The sequence below is a fragment of the Propithecus coquereli genome, unplaced genomic scaffold, assembly GCF_000956105.1.
Source record: "Propithecus coquereli isolate 6110/MARCELLA unplaced genomic scaffold, Pcoq_1.0 Scaffold61, whole genome shotgun sequence".
In the NCBI taxonomy this organism is placed as follows: domain Eukaryota; kingdom Metazoa; phylum Chordata; class Mammalia; order Primates; family Indriidae; genus Propithecus; species Propithecus coquereli.
In genome coordinates this window covers 6585814-6600104 of record NW_012152063.1, presented here as the reverse complement: position 1 = coordinate 6600104, position 14291 = coordinate 6585814, and the positions used below count along the sequence as shown (strand labels likewise).

General features: G+C 35.5%; 1 protein-coding gene across 1 annotated transcript in view; it reads right to left on the bottom strand.

The window, feature by feature from the left end:
• The window catches only part of SP4 (Sp4 transcription factor), a 76050-nt gene that overhangs the window by 30563 nt on the left and 31196 nt on the right, over window positions 1-14291 (bottom strand). Inside the window, exon 4 of the mRNA XM_012659421.1 lies at window positions 968-1196. Coding sequence (XP_012514875.1) covers window positions 968-1196 — 229 coding nt within the window. The remainder of the gene's footprint in view (window positions 1-967; window positions 1197-14291) is intronic.

The following is a 14291-nucleotide window of genomic DNA, read 5'->3' as shown; positions in this document are numbered from 1 at the left end:
CTAAGATACCACTTCAGAGCCACTAGGATAGTTATAATCAAAAAGTCAGGTAATGACAAATACTGGCAATGATGCAGAGAAACTGGAACCCTCATACACTGGTGGTAGAAATATAAAATGGTTCAGCCACTTTGGGAAACAGTCCTCAAACGGTTAAACACAGAGTTGTAATATGACCCAACAATACCATTTCTAGGTATATAAATGAAATTGAAAGGAAAATATATGTCTACACAAACACTTAACATGAATGTTTATAGCAGCATTACTCATAATGATCAATGAGTGAAAATAAACTCAAATGTCCATCAAGTGATAAGACAAACAAAACACTGTATACCCACGCAATGGAATATTATTTATCCATAAAAAGGAATGAAGTACTGATCATGCCATAATATTGCCTGAACCTTGAAAAATTACGCTAAATGAAAGAAGCCAGTCCCAAAAGACCACATATTGTATGATTCCATTTATATGAATTGTTCGGAATAGGCAAATCTACAAAGACAGAAATTAGCTTAGTGGTTGCCTAGAATGGAAAGGTTGAGGGGATGAGAGGGCGATGTCTAAAGCATACAGAATTTCTTCTGGAGATGACAGAAAGTTTCTAGAAGTGATTATAGCTATGGCTACCCAACTCTGAATATATTTAAAAACCACCATATTGTACACTTTAAATGGATGAACTGTATGATGTGTGAGTTTTATATCAATAAATGTGTAAAAATCTTGCATTATATATGAAAAAGGAAAACTATTTTTAAAAAGTGTAAGGTACAAGGCAGAGGACCACTCAAATCCCATTCCTAAAATAGCCCAACTTAATTCACTTCATAATATTATATCTCAACTTCTGGGCTGCAAAGGTAGTGAGGTTCTAGTGTCCAAAGTACCTAACCAATGACTGGTTTTAACTACTATTTTATGCCTTCCACAGAGAGAGAGTTGAAGACAGAGCACTTACCTTCCTTCTCCTTCCCTACAATTAGGACAGGAACAGGCAACTCTTCGAAGCCTCTTGCCAGGTTGTACCTCTTGATCAGAAGTTTGCTGGCCTTGCTGCAAATGCACTTGTGTGAGTTGGTCAGGACTAACAGCACCTATCGTCGCATTAGCAATTCCTCCAACTGCTACAGTTACAGGGGCTATAGTAGCTTGCTGGACTTTTACTCCATCTTGTCCTTGCTGCTGACCTAAAAAGGAAGAAAAAAAGTATTATAATGTTTTCTATTTCTAAAGAAAGGATAAAAAATTCCAAGTGGACATTTTAGAGCTAACACATTTGTTCTAATAATCTGTGTAAAGTACAAAAGTAAAGGGGTCAATGTGCCAATCCTCCTAAAATATTAATATAATATTCTTACTTTAGTAGCTCAGGTTGCCTCTTTAGATCATAGGACTATACATAAATCATTTCATCCTCTTTGTGGCTTAGTTTCTCTCTCCATCTAAAAAATGAAGATAATAATACTCCTTACACCTGCCTACCACACTGAAGTACTGTAAGGATTCGAGATATTTGAAAAGCACTCAGATGAAAGATGTTATATATACACAAAGCATTATTACCATTTCCACAGTAAGCAACACATCTCATTCATGCTGAGAAAACACAGGAGTGAAAAGTCACTAAATAAAGGATTAAGTTTTATGGACATTTCTCATTTCTAAATAGTTTAAGTATATATGTCTTTATTGATTAGCCATTTTTTTAGTAACACAAAGTGTATTTTTAAATGCACAACCACCTATGATGATTACATACTGTCACTATAATCATAAAAAGACATTTAACATATTATTTTATTCACTCACATTATATAGCTTAGATTTCATCTGTCAGGTTAGTACATATACCAGCCTGGCTTCTTCACTTAGGGAAAAATATAATAAATGATACATAATATGACCAAAAAATATCAATTTGCATGGTTTAACTTTATCCTGAAGTACAATGTCATATAATTACCTTTTCATTCTCAGAGTTCTACATTCAGTCCATTCAAGTATGTGAATGTACTGAAAACACCAATTTATAAAGGAATGCTCCCACCTCAGAGAGTTGATACAAGGATTCAATGAAGTTGATTTTTTAAAAATCCTTTATCACAGTGCCTGGCATAGAATTGTTCATTACATGTTAGCTATTATTACTATTAGTCTCCACTGAGTTGGGTGGCAATACAAGAATAAAATATGCTAGCAGAAATAAATGTGGTACTTTAAACTCATGGAGCAACCAAGAAAAGCCAATAAAAATTACCAAGTGAGAAAATGGCACACATTTTCTATATAAAATTATTAATAAACCTCTGACTTTCCCAGTCAAAGTCAAGTTCACCCTCCTCTGTGTATCCACAGCACTCTGAATCCTTTTGGTAGCACTTACAACTAAAATACAAATTACAAAGTATATTTTGTCACTGTTTTAGTAAGGATACAAACCTCTACTGAAGTTTCCACTTTGTTCACCTCTGACTTAGCGTGGTGTGGTAAGTAAAGCAGTGCAAGTGAAGTCAGAAATTGTTAATTTATCACTGTGCACTCGGAGATCCTCGGTTTCCTCAACTCTAAAATATTAACACTGATCTCCCTAAATTCTTGTCCCCTACCCTATCTACTTTAAGGAGTTGTTTCTGAAGATCAAGTTGACTTTCCAAGGGTAAAGGTGATATAAACTGTAAAGCAATACATAAATGTAAAGTATAATTATTATGTCTTAGTGTATCTTTTGAGCACATATTCAGTAAAACCAGATCCCTTAAGGATAACCTTGGCTAAGCAAACTATTCAAACTGCTTGTGTGCCCAGCAGCACAGTGATACACATACTCCTCCCTGTTTACTGCAAAAAAATGCATTTCTGGAAATGGGAGTTCTGTCTGAACCAGCACTACACAAAGTCTTTACTGCATGGTCCCTATGGAGATGCAGGCATTTTAAGTTGGCGAGTATTCTTCACATCCCGTGAAGTCATAAGATATTTCTGGCCACAATTTTTCCAGCTACTATTCATACAACAGTTGGTCATTTCTTTCAGGTTGCAATGATATTTAAGATAACCTTCATTATGTTAAAGAACTGCTAGGGATTTCTGATCCCGCAGATCCCTCAGATCCCTTGACCATTTCCTTGACACACTCCTCGAGCCTCCATATTATCAGTGTTTACTTATTCAGTGCCTAAACAACTTGGCAAGTTCTTTCAATGAATAATACTATGCAAATCATATTTGAGTTTATATATTTAAGTCTGATAACTGACTTCTTCACCTAGATGTCTCATAGACAGCTCGAGTTCAACATACTAATTTTCTTTCATTTCCACTACAATAAGCCACCAAACCACAGCAAGATGTCCAAGGTCCTGTGTAAGTTTAATTGTATCTACCTTTCAGATCTCATCTTGTATTAGTATCTCCCTTGCTCCTTCTGCTCCTGATATACTGGCCTTTCTTTTGGCCCTCAAACAAATCAAGCTCATTCCCTTCTCAGGGCCTTTGCACATATTCTCCAGTCTGGGTAGGGATGTCTTTGTACCCAGATCTTTGCACAGTTGATTCCTTATTAATATTCTGGTCTCAGTTCAAATCTCTCCTCTTTAGAAATATCATTCCTGACCACACCATCTAAAAGTGGTCCCCCTCAATATATCTCTATATCATTACGTAGTTTTGTCTTAAATTATCTTGTCTTTTTATTCTATTTTTTTTTTCTGTCTTTACCTCACTTCTGAATGTTAAGTGCCATGAAAGCAGGGATCTTGCCTGTTATGTTCACTGCTGTAACTCTAGTATCTGGGACAGTGATCAAAACATAGTAGCCACACAATAACTAACATATGCTTAATAAAAAAATGAAAAATGAATTTATCTTCCAATCTTGCTTCCATTAATACTAATGCCTCTGTTTTGCTACTCCTATTCTCATTACTCACACTCAAAACCTTAAAATGTCACCTTGTAGGCTACTTCTTTACCCATTACATCCAGGAACTGTCAAGTTACAAAGGTGCTCCTGCGTAACAGCTCTTGCACTTATCTTTGTTTTGCCAGCATCATCACCCTGATCCAGGCCCTTGTTACTTTGTGCCTTCACTAGCCTAAATGGAATCTTCCCTCCTATCTCATCCTTCAGACTTCTGCCAGAAAATCAAAAAGTGGTGTTCTGATCATCTCACTTCCATGCTCAATAACTTTCACTCATTCTCCATTGAACAAAGCCTAACATTCAAAGTACTCCTGACACAGACTTAGTTCCTGGTTCACAGACTTCCTCCTAATGGCCAAATCCAATGTGCATTTTCTCCGTGAACAATTACAAGATTGCTCTGCTGCACGTGACACCACTGACCACTACATCCTTCTTGCAACTTGACTCTCTGAGCTAACATTCAACTTCCTCAGAAACCCCTTCTTCTCTGTAAGCTCTTTAAAATCAGCATTTAAATCAAAATTTATGTCACATTCTTAAGAGATTTGTCTACACTGGTTGCCTTTACGCATCGCTTATTCTCTCCTCAAACCACTGAAATTAAGCATATAACCCATCGCTTCGCTAAAAATCATGACAGAAGTTAACTAATAATTTCTTTGTTAGTAAATCCAAAGATATTCTTTGCATCGATATTACTCCAACTCTCTGGAGGCTCTGGAACTGCTAATCCCACTCTCTTCTTGAACTGCTCTCCTCCTTGGGCTTCACTCATACTGCTCCCCACTCATCTGTCAGGGAACATTTCCATCCCAGATTCCTCACAAGCAATCTAAGAACCAGACAGGTTACCCAACTTTCCTAATCTAGCTCTTTCTCATTAATCATCTAGAAAACTTGGAAGTCATTCTTGACTCCCCTCCATCTCCTTCATCCCTCACAACAAGAGCAGCTATCATTTTATATCCACTATGTGGTAAGGCACTTTACTGGATGCTTTACATATGTTATATTATTTCACTTACTCCTCACATCCCTACAGGCTGAGTATTCTGTTCCAATTTTAAGATAAGGAAACTAAGGTTCTGAGGGGTACATAAAACATCCAGGGTCACAAAACGAGTAAGTGACAGAGCTGAGATCTGAACCTGGGCCTAGCTAACTCCAAAAGCTATTCTCTTTTTGCTGTATGTATTACTTTTGTTGATCAATGATCCCCGTTGAGTCTATCTCTTCAAAATATCCCAAATTTGGCCATTTTCTCCATCTCTATTGATTGTACATTAGTGCAGGGCCTTATCACCACTATGTATCAGTTTTCTCCCTTCCAATCTCCATACTGCAAATCTAGTTTCCCCAAAAGTCAATGGGCCCTCCATACACTCACAATAAGGTCAATATTTCCTAGCATAGTACATAAAGCTCTTCATAATCTAGCTCTTACTTACTTTTATAGCTTCATCTCTTGGCACTCCTCCTCCACTCCCACTCTCACCACCACCTACAGTGAACTCCTATTTCCCTTAATGTTCCATGTTTGATTGTCTCTGGGCCTTTAAGTAATATAGCTGGAAAACTCCACATTCTTCCACCCCAAATCTCCATCTCCCATTGTCTGGCAAAAGCCTATTCCTCTTACAGAATTCAGTTCATGTGTTACCCCTTTGAGAAGTCTTTCTGGTAAGTTCCTCTCTGAGTCTGGCTCAGATATCTCTTATTTTCCCATAATATCATGTGCATAATTTTATTATAATAATGGACAAGCTATATAGTGACTGTATATTGTAAATGCCTGTTTATTTATTTTGTCTTTCCAACTAGACTATAAATTATTGGTCTTCAGGAGCTCAGTAAGCCTCCCTTCATTTTTCCTTCCTAAAAATGTACTGCTTGGGTATGTTAGACTTATGAACACAAGATCAGCCCATGTGCTAGTGGATGCTGTCACTATGTTAAAATTATGAGTACAAAAATTTCTCCTAAAGTATAATTTTTTTAGTAGGATGAGTTGGATACAGTATGACTTACTAACTAGAGAATGAAATTTGCATTAATAAGACTACTACTAGTTATAAGTCAATCAGGAAAATTAGTACTATAATAATAAAACAAGCATAGGAAAAGCTGTTAGATGGGGGGAAAAGCTGGTTTGTTGAAATGGCTATGTATTCAATTTGTCAAGAAAAAACTGGTGATAAAAATGTTAAAATATATAAGAAGCTGTGCCAATGACAACGCTGGTGAGAATGTAAAAGGTAAGTCATTATAGAAACTATATATTTACAGCTATAAAACACCATCAATATTGGAATCACTGAAAGAAAAAAGTTACTTATTATTTCTCCTCTGAAACTTCAGTTTCTAACCTCTCTCCTACCACTAGAACTGTGTTATAAAATAATTCTTAAAATAACTCAAGATTTCTTGGTATTGTAATTATACATTATGGTGGAACAGATTGAGGATGGCCCTTCTTTTCTTTCTTCCATGTGTCAGAGGTAAAAGCATTCCAAGGCTGCTTGGAGCAGCTGAGCCATCTTTCTTCCTCTTTCTTTTTTCAGTCTGCTTTTTTCAAATATAGAAACGGGGCCAAGGTAATGGGAAGAGGGGTGCTGCAGTTGGTTGGTAGGTAACAAGATGTTAGATTGCTAGATACTCAACAATGTCTAGAAGGGGTGTTTGAGAAAAACTTTGTTTCTTACACATTTTCCTTTGGCATAAGTAGTCTTTTGCCTCAGTAGAGTAGTAAAGATCTGAGACTTGCATCTAAGTTTGGAGGAAGAAGGAAAAGTAGGTTTAACTAGAAAAGGAAAATGGCATATTCCATATAGATTAGCCTAGTTCTCTGGATTTTGAGGCAGTGAGCCTGCACCTAAGCCAATAAATTCTGACCTGAATTTCAGAATACCTAGCTCCCTAAGAGACCTCAAGGATTGGTAGAATTTGAATTTAAGTATTCCTGGTTTTGCTAATCAGATACTATACCTCATTCCATTATAATTTTAATCATAAACTATTTCCAACAAAAGCTGCTCAGGACAGAGGACATCTGTGTGGTTTTATGTCATTTGTCCTTTAGCTAATGAAAGTTCCTGGTATACTGGAAATATTCCATGAATGCTTCCTAAATAAAGTAAATGATAACCTAAAATCCATATAAACATAGAAGCTTTCTTATGAAACTAGGCCAGCAGTATATCACAGGACTACTAGATGGCAGCTAGCTTGCAATACACATGCAACACAGGTGGCAAGACAGTGAGAAACCAAACAAGTAGATGTTTTACCACAATTCCCTCCTGATTCACTGATACAGCATTCAGATCATTTAGGAGCAGATTCCAGAGTATAAATCACAATCTTGCCACCAAAACCATGTACTTCTCTCTCAGGTATCAAATCTATCACATATCATTTGCTACCCACATTCAACAAGGTCTTTTTTGAAAAAACTATTATAAAAATTTTTTACTTTGAAAAGTTGTGACTAAGCTTGCCATTTGGAGACTAGGCTAAGATTTCTCCCTTTCTATTTTGAGGAAAGTAAATTGTTTAGTATTACAAACACGTACACTTTTTCTTTTTCTTTTGATTTTAATATCAATGCATGCTCACCATAGAAAAGTATGAAGGAGAAAAAATAATGCATATAATAATTACTCATAGATTACCACTATTATCATTTTGATGCAATGATCTAATCTTTGTTCTGATCTTTACTCAGAGCATTTTGACACTAATGTAATTCTACTACATAACAATTCTGTATTCTGCTCTTTTATTTAATAATATATGTACTTCCAAGTTACTACAAATTCTTTTAAAATAACATAATGGCACAATATTTCATCATTTACATATACCGTAATTTACAAAACCATTAGTCTACTATTAGACATTTAAATTATTTTCCAACACTTATTATAAGTAACACATAAGTAACATAAATAATGAGCAACTTGAACAAAAATATTTCTTCTTCTTATTTCCAAGCAAGAGAGTCCTAGAAGTGAGATTACTAGGTCAAAGGGTATGAAACATTTATAAGACTTTATACAGATTACAAAATTACAGGGGTATATATAAGAGCTGCAATCATTTACATTTCCACTAGAAGTATATGAGAATCCTGATGCATCTCATGCACAAGAGAAATTCAGTAGGATTTTAAAAAGCATTTAGCAAACAAAAAATTGATAGCTCACTGTGCTTTCTAAAAGAAGCAATTTCTGTTCTCACCTCTAATATTTTATATTTCCTTAAGGTCTAAACTAATGCAGTAAGATAAATAAATAATAGATCTATACAAGAAATAAAAAATTAAAGAGAAGTAACAAAACTGTTATGACTTACAAAAGATATAATTATATATTTGGAAAACTATGGAGAATTATTAGACAAACTAATGATACATTATTAAAGTATGACATTTCAGCAAGATGGCCAAATACAAGGTCACCATAAGAAAATCAACAGTTTTCCTCTACACCAGCATTAAACAATTCAAAAAGAAAAAGAAAAAATATTCTAATCATAACAGCAACAATGAATACCTAAAAAAATCTAATTAGAAATGTACAAGATCTTGAGGAAGATTTAATAAAGGACATAAAACAAGACCTGAATGGAGAGAAATATATGTCCTTGGATGGAAAGAATCATTATCATAAATGTTAACTTTTCTAAAATTATTCTATGAAGTAAATGCGATCACAAATTCAAAAATTTTCCATGAAACTCCAGTTGATTCAACATGTGAAAGATCAGCTAAGACAATTTTGAAAAAGCAGAATAGTAGAATAATGATATGTTATAAAGCTATAGTAACAGCTTAGGACTAGAGTAACAGAACTGAACATATAGACTAAAACAGACTGTGTATGTGTGTGCGTGTGTGTATAAATTTAGTATTAATAAAACTGACACCTCAAATCAGAGAGAAAGCAGGAAATAACCAAGTGTTTTGGCCTGGGACTATTAGCCATCTGGGTGTACACAGGGTGAAGGGAAGGTTTAGATCTCAATCTCTTACCATTCACACAAGTAAATTGCAAACAGTTTTTTTAAAACTTAAATGTAAAAATAAAAACAAAACATAAACATAAATATTAGATGAAAATACAGAAGAACCACAGGGTCTTTTCATACAAGATCTCCAAACAAAAGACAAAGGAAAATATTGATAAATTTGACCATATCAAAATTTAAATTTCTGGGCCAACCATGGTTACTCATGCCTATAATCCTAGCACTTTGGGAAGCTGAAGTGGGAGGATCACTTGAGGCCAGGAGTTCGAGAACAGCCTATGCAACAGAGCAAGACCCTGTCTCCACAAAAAACAGAAAAATTAGTCGGACATGGTGGCATGCACTTGTAGTCCCAGCTACTCGGGAGACTGAGGCAGGAGGGTCACTTGAGCCCAGGAGTTTGTGGCTGCGTGAGCTATGATCACCTCACTGAACTCTAGCCCTCTAGCCTAGGCAACAGAGTAAGACTCTGTCTCAAAACGAAACAAGAAAAAAAAATTTTAATTTCTTAAGACAAGTATACAATTCCATCCTATGAACTACTTATACCAAAGTCTGTGGCATCATTCTTATTCTTGATTTCTGTCTTTCACACTTTGTTATCAAAACTCTGCTGACTTCTCCTTCAAAATATATCCAGGATCCAAGCATTGTCCCTACTGCTTGCACCTTTGTCCAAGGCAGCATTTTTTCTTTTGCTTGATTATTACAATTGCTTAACTGGTTGCTCTGCCACCACTGCCCTCCTTTCTTCTATAAGTCCTATAATTGCCAGAAAAATCATCATAAAATGCAAAGTCAGAACATGTCACTTCTCTGGTTAAAATTCTGCAATGGTGCCCCATTTCATTCAGAGTACAAGCCAAAGGCCTTATAAACGCCTACAAGGTCCCATGTAAACTAGCCACCCATTACCTCCCCAATTTCATCCCCTGGCTCACTATACTTCAGCCATGCTGGGCTCTTTTCTGTTCCCTGAACACACTTGGCGTGGTCCCAAATTCGGGCTTCTGCAATCTGTTCTCTCTGCCCAGAATGGTCTCTCCCCAGTATATGTGTATGTTCAACTTCCTTACTTGCTTTAAGTCTTTGGTCTAATGTCACCTTCTCAATGTGGCCTACCCATCCTGACTGCTCTATCTGAAACTGTAATGGCCTCCTCTCCCCAACAATCCTATTCTACTTATACTCTGCGTAACTTTTCTTTTAACACAGACCACAAAAGGATATTCATTGCAACAGTGTTGGCAACAGTGAAAAATAAGAAATAACCTAAATATAACTATGGATTGAGGAACAGATAAATAACTGTGGAATAGACATGCAGTGGAATAATCTGTAGCCATCAAAAAAAATGAAAGAAATCATTATGTACTAACATAAGATAAACTTTTAAAACAAATAGTTATGTGAAAACAATCAAAGTTGCCGATAAATGTTTACATTATGATGTATACCCCCACAGGTACTATGTATTTCCTACAATGACATTCACATGTAGTAAATAAATGAGAAAAGGTCTGAAAAGATATATAACAAACTGATTAAGAATATTTCTCTCTAAAAAAGGCATCTGAGATTATGGTACAATCAATGAGGGCTTTAGCCTTACTTGTAACATTTACAATTATTCTTTCTAACATGAAAAATGTTTCCATGTATTACTATTATAGCATTATCAAAGACTAATTTTAAAAGGAAAAAAAAGTTTAATAATTAATAGACCCATTATGGCATTTTACTGCTTTTATCTGTATTTGTTTGATTTCTAATGGAGTTGAACATCTTTTTCAAATATTTATCGGCCATTTGAATATTCTTTCCGAATTGTGTGTTTATGTCCTTTGCCATTTATCCATTAGGACTCAAGTCTTCTTTGTGTGGCTCTATTTATTAAAGACCCTTAATCTAATTTGTTGAAAATATTTTATATGGTGCATAAATTTTAACCATATACATTAAAACCAAAGGAAACACGGCTTAGTCAACTATAAAAAACATTTTAAAAAATTCTGACACCTTAATAACATTTAAACATACAGGAACATGGAGGAAAGTAAAAATAATAAAAGATGAAGGTACAACTTACTGCCAATTTCCTTCAGCTCCTACTAATTTGATTCTTTTAGCATTTCATACCAATCCTTTGAGAGAAGTAGGACAGTTATTAAAACTTCTATTTTATAGATAAGAAAATAGACCCAAGATAATTGAACTAGACCTTATTTCTTCTTACAGAAAAAAATAATTTGCAAGGTTTTTCCTTAGAGTGAATAGCAAGTAACATTACTGTGTAGGTAAGACAGACCCACAAATTTGAAAAACAAAACAAAACCAACTATTTATCTATCTACTCATAAATACATTAATCGATCTATCAATTCACTGAAAATGACCTATTTAATAATAGTTATATACAGCAGATTCAAAATATTATTTTAGGTATATGTGTTTCATAATTGTGTTTTGTGTCCACAGCCTAGGGGGTGAGGTTTTCTATAAGAATTGATCAGGAGAAACAAAAATTGTTGATTTCTATGACATAAAATTTGCCAGGGCTGGGGGGGAGGTGGAAGGGGAACTTTTTACTGTTCTGAATAATACTAAAATGATTCTTAACTCAGCCTATTTAGATTGATTTCCTTTACAGATTAAATTTGTAGTCTGCCTAAACAAATGTCTAAGGGACTCAGAAAGAATATGTTTCCCTACATTGCAAATAACTTTCAATAAACATACTCTGAAATAGGATTTGGTTTGCATTATGATCTGACTTAAACAAGGAGGCTGTAAACATAAAAAGATAACCAAATATGCGGCTGGGAGAATGGAGAGGAGAAATGGGGAGTGACTGCTAATGCAGGTTTCTTCATGAGATTATGAAAATGTTCTAAAATTAGATTGTGGCGATGGCTGCACAACTCTGTGAGTATACCAAAAGCCGTTGAATATAAACTTAAAATTGTTGTACTATATATTGTACGTGGATATCTCAATAAATCTTTTTTTTTTTTAAAGGTAACAGGATAAAAAAACTTCCTAAAAATTTTATTTTTGTTGGTTCTAAATCCCTTAAACCAATGGTTCTCAAATGGAGGTAATTTTGCCTCCCAGGAGATATCTGGCAATGTCTGGAGACACTCTGGGTTGCCAAAACCTGAGAGATTACTGGTATATAGTGAGAACAGAGGCCAAGGACGCTGCTAAACATCTTACAATACACAAAACAGACCCCGAGAACAAAGAATTACTTTGGCCTAAAATGTCAATAGTGCTGAGGTTAAGATATCTGCTGAAACTCAGAATCGGAATAACTCAACTAATGTTTATGGCTCTCATTCACATCATTATAAACAACCATAACCAAAATCAAATACATGAAAAATTAAAATGCGGTACACATTTGTGTGATACCTACAAAAACTACAAACTACATGAGTCTCCATAAAAACAGAAACTACATCACTCTGAATTAAAGCCTTTGCAAAGAGAGTAATATAAATTTGAGAATAGGCTGTGACAGCTTTGATAGACATATGACTGGAGAGAATCCAAGGTATACTGGTAATAAGAAGAATAATAGCCTAGGTTTTGAAAATTATGCTCATTAATTACAAAATACTTCTTTGCTTTAGACGAAAGCTGCAACTATCCATTTTCCTACAGATAAACTATAACCTGAGAATATGAAGGAATGAGTACTCTCTGTACTTCTTAATTGAAGGTAAACCATATTAGCCAATGACTTCCAGGACTATTAATACGCTGTGGGTCATGTAAACTTTGTAAACTAATACTAAGGTATTGAGGAGGCACAAGAGACAGTTTAGTAGAACCTACAGGTTAAACAGAGGTTTGGGATCAAGCAGACCTATCTTTGAGTTCTGATTTTCTCCGCAGTTTCTTCCTTTGAGGACCTGGAGGTAGTGGGAATTAACAGACAATGTATACAGCACACTTAGCACAATACCTGGAATGATAAACACTCGAGAGGAATGTTAACTCCAATAAAAGTGAAATTGCAAAATTTATTAAGATAAATACTTAATAACAGCCATTCACATTTCCCTAAGTCCTGGATCTCTGGATGAAAACCTAATACACAAGTGAATTTATTCATTCAACAAACATTTCTTGAGTACCTGCTATGTACTTAACACTGCTGGAGAAATAAAGATGAGTAAAATCTGACCTGAAATTCTCACCTGTAGGGGAGACAAACTCAAATAAATAATTATAATATGTGCAAAAACAAAAACGTGAATAAGATAAAAGCTTAAGTAGTACAAAGTACAGTGATTTACTCGAGAAACAATGAAGGCTTCATGGAGGAAATAGAAACCACTGACATGTGGAAAGAATGAAGGTAAATGGGAAGGCAACAGGAAGGGTATATTTAAAGGCATTAACTCTGAGACAGCATACTGCTGGAGATTAAAGGGAAGTGAGAGGCTAAAGATGGAGTTGGAGGGACACATCAGGAAGGGCCTTAATTAATCAACTGGTTAAAAAAGTCACTTTCTGGAATAAGGAAGGGGTCCTTCTTACGGTGTCACGCCCATCCTTCCCAACCCCAATGCACAGAATAGCTGTTATCTGAGTTTACTGAATTTTTGAAATGGCATTAATTTCACTCAACTATTATACTTTATACTTATACTTTGTTACCTAATGCTCTCTTCTAAGACTCAGGGAGGTTTGTAAATTTCACAAGCTTACACAGCTGCTATTAAGTAGCAAACCCAAGATGTGAACCTAGGTCAGCCTGAGTCCAGAGCTCAGCACTCTTTTCCAGTTGGCTACACTCTATCCCTGCAAACTGGGGATATTATTCGGATTTTGGAGGCAATTGAGAGTTAGAGGTATACATTGTAACATCTGTCTATCAATTCTGATGCCTGAAAGTGTTGCTCCTTTGCAGCTCCCTGAACTAGGAAGGAAAGGCCAACTCCAGTCACTTAGAATCTGCTATTGGTGAGGCATGGTAGGTGGTACTGAGGCTTTTGTCCTCCCACTTAAAAGTCCCAGGAGGCTGCCATTATTCATGCCTTACCATGCAGAGCAGATGTAGACATTTTAAAAAATGAACCCTAAACTTCACTAATGATCTGATACCTACCAAATTCAAAAAAGTGTGAGGAAGAACTCACATATTCCTACAGAATGAGTACACTGAGGAGGGGCACCTAAGCAGAATTAAGAAGCACAAAGAACACTGACTGTAAGAAAACAAACACCAGTGGTCTGCAAAGTTTTTTACTATTTAACCCTATCACTAAAAATATCTTGACATAGGCCGGGCGCGGTGGCTCACGCCTGTAATCCTAGC